A 16,295-nucleotide genomic window follows, 5' to 3' on the forward strand; every position below is an offset into this window, starting at 1 on the left:
TTAATTATCCTAAATAAGCCTATAAAGAAAGCGGAATAGTTAAATATACTTATGTTTTTTATAGCTTATAGAAGAAAGACCACTAAGATGCGATAATCGGAACTCTATTACATATAAAATAATCTAAGACTAAGAACCTAAACATTTGAATGATATAAAGTTTTTTTTATTGTTCCCGAACTGACAGTATTTTTTTTTTTTAACTTTCCAGTTTAGAGTAACCGTAAGTAAAATGCCCAGACATGCCCGCGTTTATATTAAAATGTTATCATTTTGAATATTTTATACAAAACAAATTCGAGTCCGACTGATCCGACGGGATCCGACCGTCCTATCTACATCGAATTTAAGCATGCCTTGCACAAAATAAGTGACGCATGACGCCTCGAGTTGCAACAATATTTTGACGTTTATGTTATTATTGACGTAATTTAGTTGTAAAAATGGAATTTACTAACAAAGATTTTTGCAATTTTCTCCTACAAAATAAAACAGACTTTAGCGATTATAATTACCTTTATGAAATAGTGCTAGATAATATCAACAAGGCTTTATCGAGTGGTGCTAAATTGGAGTTAAAAGAGGCTTTACGAAAGTTTTGTTTTAAATTGAAGGAAAGATATATTAAAAGCAGTTACAATAATAATCGCTTTTTTTCAAAAAATTCCAACTGGTTGAAAAAAAATTTCGATATCCCAGAAATTGTAAGAGAAGAAATGTTAAATTCGCTTAATGAACCTGATATTGAAGAAAAGGAAATCCAATTAGAAAAGAGAAAATCGTTCTCTGATTTGCAGGACTTAAGTGCAAGACATAAAAGGAGGAAAACGAAAGACATTAGAGATCAATATTCATCCTACGGGTTACTTTTTGCAGCCAAAACAAACCTACGTTCTGAAGGATATACGGATTTTGCAAAGGTAACTATAACCAACGATAATAATATTATTATATAGGGTTATTTACGGTGAGTGTCCTATGAAAATTTCTGGAAAGGAATAGGCGAAATTTTTTTTTTCAGATTTTCCTTAAATTTTTTTATTTTTTTACAAGTTTTTGTTTTTGATTACAAACGATAGCTCATAAAAAGTTAAGATAGCAAAGTGCAAGCGGTTTTGCGCTAAGTCGAACCGTTCAGCTTTTACAGACCCTCATAAATATCAAAAAGGCCTATTAAAAATACAGGCCTAATTTTCCATCTTATTTCCTTTATTTGATATTTTAAAAATTGTTACTTTCCTATATACAGGGCGTTTTTAAATAGGACACCTTAATATTTTATTACATACCTATTTGGATCTTAGGGCCCAAAAATAAGCACTTTACTATAGCAAAATGCTATCGTTAAATATTAAAAATATTTTAGCGAAATGTTTAAATGTATCTGCAAACTATAATAAGCACGTCTTTTTAATAAAATTGTAATAATTCCTTTTCTTAGTCAAAAATAATAATAATGCCAACTGTCAAACTCTTAGGTCCCTACAAAGGTGTATTTCTTATTTATAGGTCATAGAATATCTCATGGAAAACCCAAGCCAAGCCAAAGAAGTAAGAGAATTTTGCCAGACTAGCAGGCACAGTGTTAAAAATATTTCGGGAGAAAAAGCGATGAGCATCTTTGTTAATTCAAAGATGTCAAAACACCAATACAATACTCTACGACAATCCCTAATCCTCGAAAATATGAACCATTTTCCTTCATACTATGCCATACAACAGACTAAATTAGAATCTTATCCACCCAAAGAATATATCACTATAACAGAGGTATCAGCATCTGTTAAACTTCAGGCTCTTTTAGACCATACCCTTTTAAGGATATTGAAAACTGTGGAATGTGTTACGTCTAGCAATGATATTATTTTAGTTAGTAAATGGGGTTTTGATGGCGCATCCGGGCAAAGTACTTATAAGCAAAAGCTAACTTCAGGTGAAGATTCGAGCATTTTTATTTCCAGTTTGGTACCCATAAAACTGTACAATGTAAAAAACGACACTATTATTTGGGAAAATAAAAGACCATCTTCGACTCGTTGTTGCCGTCCACTAAGATTTACATTTGTTCATGAAACCCCAGAGGTAATAAGAAAAGAAAAAAAATTAATTGACAAAGAAATTGAGAATCTTCAAGCCACCCAAACAAAATTCGGGCTAATAGGGCACAAATTACTTTTTACTATGATAGATGGTAAAATATGTAATACCCTTACAAATACATCTTCTATGTGTTGTTATATTTGTGGAGCTAAACCAAAAGAGACTAATATCTTAAACAAAATTTATCAAAAACAACCGGACGAAACATGTTATTATTTTGGTATTTCGAGCTTGCATGCTTGGATTAGATGCATGGAATGGATGTTGCATATTTCGTACAATTCAGATTTTAAGAGATGGTCGTGTACTACTACAGAGCATAAAAATTTAAAAGCTACAAGGAAGGCCAGAATACAGGAAGACTTAAGAAATGAATTAGGTATTTTAGTTGATGTGGTAAAACAAGGGGTTGGTACCACGAATGATGGAAACGCGGCAAGAAAGTTTTTTTCCGACTGTTCCACAACTTCTAAAATAATAGGCATCGATTTTACATTGCTTGAAAGGATTAAAATAATCCTGCAAACCCTTTCATGTACCGAAGAAATATGCCCTTTAAAATTTGTTCTCTATACAGCCCAAACAGCTAAGTTATATGTTTCTCTTTACGACTGGTATTACATGCCCCCTTCAGTCCATAAAATTCTAGTTCACGGAGCAGATATTATAAGAAATTTTGTGGTACCAATTGGAAAGCTCTCAGAAGAAGCCTCCGAAGCTAGACATAAAGAATTCAGAAACGTCAGGGAGTTTCATGCAAGAAAGACCAATAGGAGGGCTACAAATGAAGATATATTACACAATTTATTACTTTGGTCTGATCCATATATATCACATTTATCTAACAATGGCTACGAAAGAAAATCGTGCTTGCCGCTAGAGGTCAAAAGCCTTCTCAAATAAAATAGTGTTTCCTATTGGCATATGTTAAATGAATTATTAAAGTAATATTATATTTAGTTAGTTACTTATTTTCCGTTAATTTTTATTAACTTTTAAATATTTATTAAAATTCTAGTTAGTTTAAAATTTTTTAAATATATTTAACTTACCTTATTTTCAAATATAATTTTTGGATTTTGCCATAGCGAATTTATCATCCCGTATAAACATTTATATATATTTGTGAAAATTAAATAAATTTATGAATAAAAATGTTCAAAATAATCAGAAATATTTTTTTAAGCGAACGGTTGACTCATGTCCGGAAAATCGTATCTTTCGTTCCACTGTGTGCCGTTATGTTACTTCGCTATAATTTTAAGGCTGCAATTTATTCACAGTTGTTTTTTTTTAAGAATCAAATAGATCCAAATTAACATGGTTTTCACAAAAACGTTCAACGTTCGTTTCTTTCGCCGTGTACACCGATTTTTCGTCAAAATTCACAGCGTGGGAAATATCTCTCAAAACATCTGATTGCTTCCAAATCCGTATGGTAAAATCCCGCAAATGTCCGAAGTGGCTCGCATTCATGGGAAACGAAACTGACGTGGTAAAGTGACGCTTCCCGCACGCTAGATCGGTGGGTAATTAGGTATTGTGCAGACGGGAGTAGAAAAACTTTTTTTCGTAAATTTCTGATTATCATTACCATAATTTTGATCCTTGAAGATCCGTTAAATGATTTAATTTTAAAAACAACTACTGAATTAATATTTTTAAAACTCTTTTGCTGGAGCTTCAATATTTAACACCACAGGCGGTGAAAAGTCAGCGACAAATTCATCGCAAGTGAATATTGAAGCAGAGTTTTTCGGATAAAATTCGTGCTCCACCTAATAATTACAAAAATAATTCATACACTTGGGGCAATATACTGAGGAAATTAATGATTTCCATAGTGATCCATAATGATACCATAGCATGAAGCAGAAGGATCAGAGGAAACTTGACGACCGATAGAACGATTTGTGTTTGAACCAAAAATAGGCATTGTGTTACTAGGTAATTGGATATGTGACATGACATGGGAGGCGAGTGGTTTTCAGTTTATAGTTTTCAGAGTTATCCGGTCTTCTTTGGACGTAATACCATAGCCATGGCCTGACCAAATAAGCAACATTTAAGCGTGAACTTTGCGCGTCGTAAATTTGGCAGGATGTAGTAGTAGTAGCAGTATTTTGAAATTATGAATAGTACCAACAACGGCGGAAGGCAACAATAGATCCTAACTTAATTAGCAAACTGTGTTGCGGGGTGCCTGGCTGCAGCCAGTGTAGCCCGCGCGGGAATTCGGCACAAATAGACATCGTACAAGCAATTTCACTCCGCTCGACGTGAAGTTAGCTCTAACTTTATTGAGTGCAGTTTATGGACCTGTGCCGGCTGTTATAATGGACGCTTTACGTGAAATGCTGCGTAGCGAATCGCCCCGAGTTACCCGCCAAAGGAAATTATTATAATAAACGCTCCAATTGTGCTGATAAGAATTAGTTGTTAATTTTGCCGACGGCGGCCGCTCGTACAATGGATAACTACAAGAGTGTCCGAGTTGTATGCGGTAGAGGCTCAAGGATAGTGATTTACGGTTATAGTTTCGGATTAATATTTCTAGGTTACGCTATCAAGTTAGTATTCTATTTTACAGGCGTGGTCAAATTGAAAAACTTTACTTTTTGTTCATTTTCATTAACTAAAAGGTTTTCGTCAAGCTTTTTATCTAGATTGCTCTAAAAAAACTTCTTCTACCGAGTAGGGCAAGGAATTACCCTAACCTTAATCAGTGCACTGTGCACTTATAGCTTTTGCTGCAGAAGTTTCTTCCAAAGTGCGTAGAAGTAGGACTCAGTATCAACATCCAAAAAAACTCCATTTATGGTCAGGAGTCAAAAAAAAAAACATAAATCCTGTTCTTGCAGCGGATGGTATAAGAATAGGGAGTTGATACTAGGAAACACAAATAACATCTCAGATCAACCATAAATGGGTTAAACTAAATTCAGAAAAAATAAGATAAGAATGAAAATATATACGCTTTCATGTTCACAAACAAAAGCCTATGCCGAGGCATTAGATTGGCGTTTAAGAAGTGGCATGTTTGGTGTTACGGGATGGAAACTTGGGCTTTATTGCTCAACCAATCAAAACGCTTGGATCATTGGAAATATCGCTCTATAGGCAGATATTAAGAATACTTTGGATTCATAGAATTACCGAATATGAAGTCTTAAAGTGCGTTGCATAAAGTGCCATGTTTGATATTACGGGGTGGATACTTGGACTTGCTCAAACCATCAAAGCGCTTGGATTATTCGAGATATGGCTCTATAGGCTCTATACCCTGGATTCATAGAATTACCAATTATGAAGTCTTGAAATTCATTGAACACCGATGAAAGATTCTGATGAATATTAAGACATTCAAAACAGCTTGCGCAAATACAGCTACAGACTATAATGCAATGAAAAATAGAAGGAAGAAAGGGTATTGACAGATAGAAAAAATTACACTGTAAAAAAATAACAGTCGAGCAATTGCTTGATGTGGCAGATGGCGCATTTAGAAATATGATTGCCGGCCTTCAATGAGAGGATAACATGGCAACAAGACTATCGACTGTCAAAGGACGGCATGCGATGTGTACCCGTTACCAAATCCTTCCTTCAAATTTCTTTTGCAACATGAAAAGGATTTAGAACAAGAGTTGAAAAATGACTAGTCGAATACCGCAAAACATCGAATGATTGAGACAGTTTCTTCTACGGTCTCAGAGCACCTTGACCCTTAACATCGCGTCGTATTGTGTGTAGAGTTCTTCACAAAAACCCTCATTTATATCCTTACAAAATGCCTGTGGTTTATCTTAGTGATAAGGCGTATTTCTATCTCGCGCGGGGGTGTAAATAAGCCAAATATGCGCTCTTGGAGTAGTATTAATACTGGACCGGTTTATTAGAGGCCCTTGCATCGATCTATCGATCTCTCTACTTTTTGGAGGAAAATGATTCTGTTGTTACCGTAAATTTTGAACTGATGCGTGAGAATGATAAACAGAGTTTATCACCTGCTGATACAAGACTCGAGGCGAAGTACCAAATTTCTACTCTGTGACATGGAGGAGGAAACACATAATGATCTGGCAATGTTTTTCTCGATCTGGAACAGAGCCAGAATAAAATGGACCGATACTATTGCGACAACTAAATCAACAGGACAGTGATTCAAAACACATAACCAAACTAGTGAAAGAATGACTTACAGAAAAAAACATAATTGTATTTGAATGGCCATCCCCATCGCCAGCTCTGAACCCTTTGGGATGTGAGAGTATTTGGACGCATTTCGCTGTTAAAAATCAACAGAAACTGTTGCCAACTGTTCTAAAGTGAATGTTTCCCGATAGTTTGATATCCGCGCGACTTTTGGAGTCACAGGTTTACAAACATTGATAACTTGCAAGTCTAAAAAGGCAAGATGCGATTGAAAATATTTCGCTCACCGCGAGACTTGCTTTACAGGGCAATGCAGAGCTTCAGAAACATTTTACAAGATCGTACAAATAAGGTTTTTGTCTTATTAATATTCAAAATTGGGAATAACTTGTTGTCGGCTATTGGACTGTATTGAGTTATTTAACTGTACAATATTTTCCATAAAACTCATGGTTCGTATCAAACGCAATACAAAATAAAATCAATCGTCGAAACAGATAATTAAGCCCACAGTATGAATCCTTTCGCATACAAACCCTTTACGCCGCGTTTTTGCATCCCGTTGTGTACTTTTCGCCCCCAGGCTCTCGTACCAAAGCGTCGCTTTGTTTTTTTTTGTTGTTCGACTATCCCGATAAAATCGCTTTGAAAAGTAATTGAAAACCGATATCTCCGTACCGAATATCGAACGTTTTACCACTTCCGCACGCAGAGCCCCGGCAAAGGGAAATTAAATCAATAGCAACCGGATAACGTGGATCTCATTTTGTCTAATGGTGTTACGTCCTGCAGATGCAGTGATCCTTGCTGCAGTCTAGTTGGAAGGATTTTCGCTGAAGCGCGTTTATTTTCCTGGACGGTATTTAAACGAAATTTTAAGAGCCTTGTTCCATTGGATCCAATTAAAAATTGTTTGCATAAGGGGAAAATTTGTAACTCTACCAGATCTTCAACGCTGCAGCCTTATTATATCTTCTTCTAATGTTACTTGACAATCATGTTGGTCCGTACAATCTTGTACAGTCCTCATTCCTGTCCACTGTCTGATATTTTTCAGCCGCGATGTTCGTCGTCGCCCCTAACCTCCTCGACCATCTATTTTGCCCTGCAAGATTAGTTGGATAAATTGAAATTTCTCATTATCCATCAGATGCCCAAGGTACGTCGTCTTCTTCACTTTCGCATTATGTATGATTTGCTTTTGTATTCGCTGGATCATGTTGTTGTTTATGACATTGTAGGAGTATGATATCCTGAGCATGCGGCGATAGCACCACATTTGAAAGGCATCCAAGCTCTTAGATGTAGCGTCTGTCAACATCTGTATAGGAGCGTGGAGAATACACCCGTGTTATTATAGTAATATTCAGGTGCATGTTACATAGGCTTTTTCTGAGGCGGTTTAAAACGGTTCTTGTCCTTTTCTATACGGCATTTGATCTCCCGTGTATGAGTCCTTGTTCCGGCTACAGTCCATGTTATTTCATCTGTTGTTTCCAATATTTCATTATTGGCACTAAACTGTGTGGTATTGTGTCAAAACAAATATAACCACCACCACTTTCATTATTTCATTTTACCAGATGATTTTATTAGAATGATAATTTATATTAATAATTTTATAAGGTAGTAAATAATCTTTTAAAGAAACTTCCACAGGCTACTATAATACTTTTTACAAAACTTTTGGATTTCTCCTGCGTCGGTTTTTGCTGAGTCGAACTTGCTGACGTTTCGCCAATCATCCTATTGGCTTCTTCAGAGCTTGCACCAGGAATTTCACCCTCTAGGGGTCAATACAGTTGAGAGCTATGAGGGCTTAATGGGATACACAATTAATGGGCTATTCTTGATAAACTCCTGTAGTATTTTGGTGCTACGCAACAGTCGTTAACATTTGCAGTCAACCACCAGGTATTTGGAACTCAACCAACTAGTGTCAAACCACATACATAACTTCGAAGCCAGTTATGAAGCAATTTTTAGAACGGTATTTTCTTATCAATTTTGTCGATTTGTCGACTATAAACAGATAGACTATGATCTGCAAAAAATATGGATTGTACCAGGTCATTTATAAAAGATAAACAAAGTCGTAGTTGAAACAAAAATAACGCAAAATGTAAGATAAACATTACTAACATTTAGACATTTACTTATTTATCTTTTTTCCATTATCTTTAATGATTTGGGAGAACATGAAATAGTTTTATATCAAAGGAGTTTTTCAGTATATATTTAGAAGAAAGTTCTTGTGTCATAGCTACGCGGAATTCTATAAAAAACTATCTTTGATGATCGATAAATAGGAAAGGTAATGTTAAAATTTGATATACACACTACTTTAGCAATCGGAGTAGGATTACAGGATTCTTTAAAATCAGCTTAATTAGCTTAATATGGCGCACGTAACTGGTGTCTTTGCCACCTTAGTCAGTCATTTTCCATTTTTGCGCTTTCTTTATAGTATTGGTTTTGGAATATCCCATCTAAAACCTCATAAAGTGCGAATAAATTAACCTGCCTTTACATACATACATACATTTTCCTGGCCTGGCCTGAATTGCAAATACATCTAGATACTACATACCAACGAAAGTTCTAATTTGATGCAACTCGGGTGCATGCAATTAATTAGTCCGTGAGAATAGCTCAAGGTCATTCAACTTTTGTAGTCGTGACGATAAATTGCATCGTGAAAATAGAGATTTAATAACTGTATGATCCATTTTTCAATCCCTTATATTCTAAATGTTTTTTTTACGAACTAACCCAATCTCTTCTTTTTCAACAGCTTTTTTTAAGAAATTTTAAACAATCTGGATGAAATACGTGCTCTCGATCGATGCCTTCAAGCCAAAAATGCCTTCTTTTCGGCCCTTAATTATGTTTTCTGTTTATATTTCGTGTTAATAGGTATTTAATTTTCGAAGCGATCGTGGCCCAATCGGCAATTAAATTGTCTGATGGGATTTTACGAACTCCCTGCGTCGGGAGTGAGGAAGAGGGCTTTTGGGCGAATTAAATTTTACAAGACGACTAAAATTCGGCGAAATGTAATTGCAAAGGCAACATCCTTTGTCGGGTATGACGATTTCGTCTGGGTCCCTATTATTTCGTTTATTTTAAACAAAGGGGCAGATATTCCGATTGGATTGTGGGAAGTTAGATACGTAAAAGGCTTTGCCTTTAATTAATTGGCTTTGATATCCGACGGGGCAGATAAAGGAACACGCAATTCAAAGATGTCGAGGTTGATATAAATTTTAGACAGACTTTCATATCGATTTAGAAATAATTGTCTCTATCTACAGGGTGTTTGTGACAATGGCGGGTGTTGCTCCAATATGTCTTATCCCAGTTTTGAATTATGATGCGTTAGAAGTTAAAGTGTATTTCTTATTCCTATAAAAATCTACTGTTTCGAGAAATTGTGTTACGTCAACAACAATAAAAGTCACTGTATATGGGATAGATATAAAGACTGTTGACAATCGGTTGCATCACTTTGGTTGGTTAAGTTCTTAGAAAAAGATGTATTACCATGAAAAAAAGAACAAAAAACACTTTTTAACCATTAAAAAAACCGATGATATGAAGCTACAGAGCATCCATCCAAACAAAACTCTATACTCAATATAATATAATTCAAGGAGCTAGATATTATTTTGTTTTCTGAGCAGAGAAAAACAATAACATCGTTTTCCTTTTAGAGTGAGACAATATTCTTAGGATCGGCAGGCGAGGGTTTTTTCATCTTACTGTTCACAATATTTTTGAAGCGACAGAGTTAAACGGGCGTTTTTTCAATAACGTGTCTCGTCTGTTTTAGATATACAGTGGAACCATTGATTTGCATAGATTCAATTCTTGAAAATTGAAAATAAATAACCTTCTAATAACAAAAACAGTCTATTTGGATTGAAAAAAAAAACGATTAAAGTAACCTAAACGAAAACAGTTACTTAAGTAAAAAAAATTCTAATCTTCTTTTGTTTTAAACTTAAACAAGTTAGAGTTTGACTCCGAAATTCCTTACGCATACCGCGTCTACTATATTGTTTTGAGTTGCCCATTATACTTTTTTTTTTGAAGTACGTTTCTGTTTTTTCTCAGTTCTCTTTTTAAATCACTGACCCAATTATGTCAGTTGAGTGTTTTCTATCATTATTAAATAATTATTATTATTAAATAATTATCTCTATTTTCTAATAAATTATTATGCGATTGTGATGTCAATTTATCTATAAACCTCTTCAAGGAATATCAACAAAAATGTCCACTCCGTTTAGTTCTCAGAACGACGTTATGGCGACGTAACGCACAATATAAATAAACATCAATAAATAAATATAAATGTCATTGTAGTTTTAAATTGATTTCGGTCAATTGACTGGTCAATTGACACAAAAAAAATTGATCGGTCAATTCCACAATTCCACATAGTCGAAATTATCTTTTCTCGTCAATAAAATGGCAGTTTCATGTTTTTTTGAAGAATCAATTTTTAAACTATTATAACAACAACATTCTGAATCGATAAGATTATTTACTACCTTATGAAGAAAGAAAATATCAAAATATATCCTTCCGGGCTTCAATGATTGCAATGATAGTGTAAATTATCTTTCTAACAAAATCTTCTGGCAAAATGGAATATTGAATGTGGTGGTGTAGAATTATATTTCTTCTGATTTAAATTTGAAATATTCTGGAGCGTCTCTTGCTCTATATTCTACATACTAATTAATAAATAATAATTAATAATAATAATTAATACATAATATTTATTTTACACGAGGCACTTGTACTTGTGATTATCAGCATTTTATAAAAATGTAAAAAAGAAAATACTTAATTTACATTAATATCGATAACGATAATAGAATACCACCGTACAATATCGATTAATCAGTAATAATTAAGGTGCATTAATTTCTAGCATAAACATACTGTCTGCTTCAGAACATACTCTCAAAAAGGCATTTCAAAAAACCGAAAATGTCATTAAATGCGGCGAAAATTTTATTATTTAATACAGGAGGTGATTTCCCTGCCAAACTTTTTTAAGGGGATTTTTGAAATTTCTTTTAAAAAATTACATTTTTTTAAATAATTTGGGAATTATTCTTGCTTAGAGCAACAAAGGCTATTAGTTTTGCAGTTATTTGGTGCATTAAATTATTTTAACTAATTTTCATGCACATGCAGCAACTATAAATATTGTAATAATATTGTAAAATATTTTTAACATTTTTTTTTATCAAGGGAATTTTTGATTTCAATGTCGTTTGGGAATTTAAAACGTTTTCAGAAATTATCCCCTCTTAAAAAAGCCAATTGCAGACCCATGTAAAGTTTCTGAAAGCTCTGAAGAAGCCAACAGGATGATTGGCGAAACGTAATCAAGTTCGATTAATCAACAACCGACGGACAATTTTTGAAACCAACTGTATAACGAAATGCCAAGACAGTGGTGGACATAGTTTGACATAAACAATACATTCAATTTAGTTCGTCTAGTCGCAGAAAACGTCGCCGTCATCGTTATCGAACGAAGCTTTAAAATCAGCAACTTAAGTTCCGTTTAAGGGTGACTCGGCAATATCGCACGAACTAAATAGACTTAAACGGAAACCGTTTGCCAAATGTGGGCGTTATTAAAAGCACGTTTTATTCGGCGGCATCTGTTAAAGGGTAATAAATTAGTCGAACACTTTACAACGAAATAACGAGGCGAGAGCATTTAATAGTCGCTTACCTGGTACACCCTACGTTCGGATAATTTTCGTCTGTCTGCGTGCCGGGAGGAATTAGTCAAAACGTCGTCGCATTTCGTTAACGAGTTAAAGTTGGTTAAACTCCTATTTCGGCATCCTTGGCCGGTCGCGTTTAACTTTCAGCTGTTTTGAGCTATTTAATGAGAGTATTTCGAGCTTCCGATCGATTGGGCTCATGGTTTTGAATCAGAAAACTTCTGGACACATTATTTTGAGTATTTCAATAGCAAAAGCGGATCAGGTTATTTGAGAAAAACTGCAACGGCTGATCGAGAGCTATAGTTGCTTGCAATTCCTTCATACCGTGCACCATGATTCCTCGCAGCAGGCAGAAAATAATTTTGGACAATATTTCATACTCAGACAGCACAGTCGTGCTATGGACATCCATTTTCAATTCATTTTGAGTACACTGAACATTGGATCAATAATGGATGTGCTATTCTCCGCGACTCCGTGATTAACTTTGCCCCCGGCAGCCCCTTATATAGAAGACCCTGCCGAGCAGACCCTTGTTCAATTTCGGAAATTTTCACTTTATTGATGGCGGCCAGAGCGGTGCTTCGGCTCAACCACGGAAGCAGGAGGGTCTTCTTCTGCTCGGATAGTAGGGCTGCACTTATGGCGCTGAAGTCAGTGCGTACGCGCTCCTTGTTGATAAAGAAGTGCAAAGGGGTACTGAGGATGGTGGCTGAGGAGAGGAAGGTCACTTTGGTCTGGGTCCCGGGTCACACCTGTATCCGGAGCAATGAGGCAGCGGACGCCTTAGCCAGAGAGGGCTCCTCGCATAGGCATATAGGGCCAGAGCCCCGCTTGGGGATCGCCCCGTGTGTAAGGCGGGGAGCTCTCGAAGCCTGGGCGAGAGACCGGGCCGCAGGGGGCTGGAGAGTTGCCCCGGGAATGAGGCAGGCGAGGCTTATGATGGATGGGCCCGCCCTCCCTCGGACCAGGGAGCTGCTTAGACTGACCAGAACGGAGTGTAGAGCACTAAGAAGGGTCTACACAGGACATTGCAGGCTTAGGAGGCATCTTCGCTTGCTAGGCATTGGAGACGACCCGGAGTGTAGATGGTGCATGGAAGGGGAGGAGACCCCGTATCATCTGCTCACCGAGTGCCCTGCCTTGACATGGGCAGGATTGGGAGTCTTCGGAACGGCCCTGATCGATCCGGACTCAGTGCACGATATCAGGAGTTGCTGACCTTCTATAGGAAGGGCGGCATTCTGGACGCCCTCTAGAGCGGCCTGGGGCCACAACGGGCCCATCTGGTGGCCTAAGTGCTTGGACGCCCACGAGAGCACCCCACACAAAAATACAAGAAAAAGAATGTTGGTAATCGACAGGTACATAGGATAAAAATGATTATTTTCAAACTTACCTTAAGAAATGTAAAATACAGGTACTTACTCTTAATTTTTGAACGATGTAGTGAAATCAGCATCGCAAGGTCAAAGGTCGAGAATCAGGTATATAAATACGTACTTATTGTAAAGATCACATTCAAATAGCTCCGTAATATATACGAACATATTGCAATTTAGCTTACAATCTTACTTCTACTTATTCGGAAATACCTTACAGCATCAATGCTTAAGAAAATTTGAAGCAGTCCATTTATGTTTCAAATAAAAATACACGTCTGTTGGGATGGGTTTTACCAGGGCCCTACGTAGGTGTGCCGTTGCCTATTAAAATTTTATTTGTCAATGTTAATTATGGTCAGGAGCTGATCTAACTAGATTACGAACATCTTTCACAAAATTACCTTCATCAGTGCATGATCCATGATCCATCACATAAAAGTTGTGTTATCGGAACTCTAGACTGACGTCAATGAAATACCCGAACATCAAAAATAGACATACGTCATACGTTGTGCCATCTGGGCTAGCGCTTAAGTGAAAATAGAACTATAAACGTGGATGCAAATACAAATATATTTTTTTATATTTCATTAAGAACCTACAAATTGGAAAAGATTTTTGTTCAAAAAGTTGATACAACATATATTTAAATATATTTTTTTACCTTTATCAGTGGCAACAGTAAGGGATTTCGAATGAATATTTTTGAAAAAGCCTGTCACTATTTTTAATTCCATTTCAATTTGGAGAAAAAGTCGTTGACTCAGTAATTCCGAAATATCGATGGCAAAGGTGGATCTTCTTGCAGATTGCAAAATTTGAACCCATCGGTAATTTTTGTCATACATTTGAGCTCGCAAGGTAATTTTCGAAAAACTGATACTGAAAGAAGAAAGAAACTAAATCACAATTTGCTGCAATTTTAAACTTGGTTGGTTGGTTGCCGTTAGTAGTTTTCTATTAATGTCAAGTCAAGTAATGTAAGAATAATACGGTTTTTATTTTTGTACTTGTTTTCCCTGTCACAACTGTAATTCGCATAATTAAACGCCTATTTTTGCTCTAGTTGTAGGCTGTTAGATCATAGATCACAGAACACAGAATTGATTGGGAGTTCCTCGCGGTGGAGTGTTTAGTTCAACATCGTAAAGCTCAGATGTTTTTTTTTGTAGGTTTAAGCTACGACACATGTTTCCAATTCACATTAATCTCAATAATTCGACGGAAAAAAAGTTGAAATTTGTTTTGGACACGCTCGTATATGAGTACGCGACACCGCCATATTGTCAAACATGTGTCGATCCGAAACGTTTCATTTTACTCGCCGTTTGATCGGTACCAATAATAAAAGTCACAACGGGACGATTTTTCCCATAGAGCTTTCATAAAATCGGAAAATTACGACCCGCCCCTCCAGCGCGAAAATTTATAGCTATTCAATTACAAAGTTTACACATTCAATTTATCCATGCCGACTGTAATTTATCGTATAGATTTTCGCACGGGCACAACATAAATATCAGGCGGGAATTTGAAATTTACGTGTACTGTAAACGGTATTAGCCTCGGATTCAGACGTGAATTACTGGCGAACATATTTACTTCCGTTTTGGGTAATCGATGTCATAAGTATTTTCTTAAAACACGCTTTAAACTTGTGGGGAAGAGCTGAAGATATTAATCCAGTACATAATTTTATGCACGATTGTGAAATACGCCTCAACGCTTAAAAGACTGAAGGTTGAGTTTTAATAACTAGTAACCAAAAGACATTTAGATTTCTATTGGTTTTCACTTTAATCAATAAAAAAAGTTGAATGTTAACGTCGGGCAAGTGGCAATTTATATTACTCACTAAAACAATTAAATTTTGCTTTGTCTCTCTTTTTACTGTTGTTCTGGATGGGGTCGAATTTTGAAACATCTGTTTATTTTTTCTGACATCAAACCACGTGGGTTTATTTGCATGGCGTTGTAATGTAATTGAATACTCTTCCACACTTGCAAAATTAAGGAAAAATATCTGCAAAAATGTGGTTTTTGTCGCCAAATAACAAACTGAGGCCCACGTAAGAGTTGACGATTTCAAATCATGTGGGAAACACAACAATTATTATCAAGTTTCATTTCATTCAAATCCTAGCGTAGGATGTTGTATTAAAAATTTTAGAAATCAAGGGAAAATGAAAACTAAATAAGACAGTTAAAAAATGACGTAACCTCCTTAAGAATTTTTGCAGAACTTGTCTTTTGGTCTGCAATTTAAACAGTTGACTTCCTCTTTTTAGCTCGAATGATGGAATATTCGCGAATTTATGGTGGCGCAGCTAATTATAAGCGAACATGGTGAAAGAAATATGTTTATCGCGTTTGAACGCGGGCCGGTACATTTTATCCATACTATTGATAGTTTTCGTGGTGTGTGGATTATAAAAACTGGCATAAAAACAATATATAAAGTTTAAATCTACATTAACTTGTAGTAATTTGTAACGTGACAACAGAAGCTGCTGTAATTTTGATTGGATCTATATAGAGACCGTTAACTCAAAACACATTTTTGGATTGTGACTTTCGGCTTATGTAATTTTTTTTCTTGACAAATATCATTACATTTTTACTTGAATTGAGTGTCTGACACATATAAAAATAGATATTACGCTGAGTGAAATTTTAGCCTTATTGTTTATTGTGGATTTTGGTAGAATATTGGTATTAAATTTCCCCCAGAGGTCTTATTGTCCTGAGTCTTTGTTACTTTTAAAGATAATTCGTTCGTTCCTATTTTACTAAAACATATTAGCTATTTTTAATCTGCATTTAGAAAGTGGTTGAGGACGGGTCATAGAAAGCAATTTTCAAAGCTCTTCAAAACGAAAAAGAAGGCCTCGATTAC

At 35.7% G+C, this 16,295-nt stretch overlaps 2 protein-coding genes across 3 annotated transcripts in view; one reads left to right on the top strand and one right to left on the bottom strand.

Moving 5' to 3' along the window:
• The window catches only part of LOC132700834 (neurotrimin-like), a 74,391-nt gene that overhangs the window by 38,471 nt on the left and 19,625 nt on the right, over positions 1-16,295 (bottom strand). The window lies entirely within an intron of this gene.
• Positions 423-7,372, top strand: LOC132700768 (uncharacterized). The gene is made up of 3 exons (XM_060668292.1): positions 423-920; positions 1,510-2,082; positions 7,313-7,372. Exons 1-3 carry the CDS (start codon positions 444-446, stop codon positions 7,370-7,372), a joined length of 1,110 nt encoding a protein of 369 aa, XP_060524275.1. The 5' UTR covers positions 423-443.

This window comes from Cylas formicarius, unplaced genomic scaffold (assembly GCF_029955315.1).
Source record: "Cylas formicarius isolate icCylForm1 unplaced genomic scaffold, icCylForm1.1 PGA_scaffold_4__25_contigs__length_36172078, whole genome shotgun sequence".
Taxonomy (NCBI): domain Eukaryota; kingdom Metazoa; phylum Arthropoda; class Insecta; order Coleoptera; family Brentidae; genus Cylas; species Cylas formicarius.

Coding starts and splice junctions, on each gene's coding strand:
- LOC132700768 (XM_060668292.1), top strand. CDS start 444: ATGGAATTTACTAACAAAGATTTTTGCAATTTTCTCCTACAAAATAAA. Junction 921..1,509: donor GATATACGGATTTTGCAAAG/GTAACTATAACC, acceptor TCTTATTTATAG/GTCATAGAATATCTCATGGA. Junction 2,083..7,312: donor TTGTTCATGAAACCCCAGAG/GTAATAAGAAAA, acceptor GATATTTTTCAG/CCGCGATGTTCGTCGTCGCC.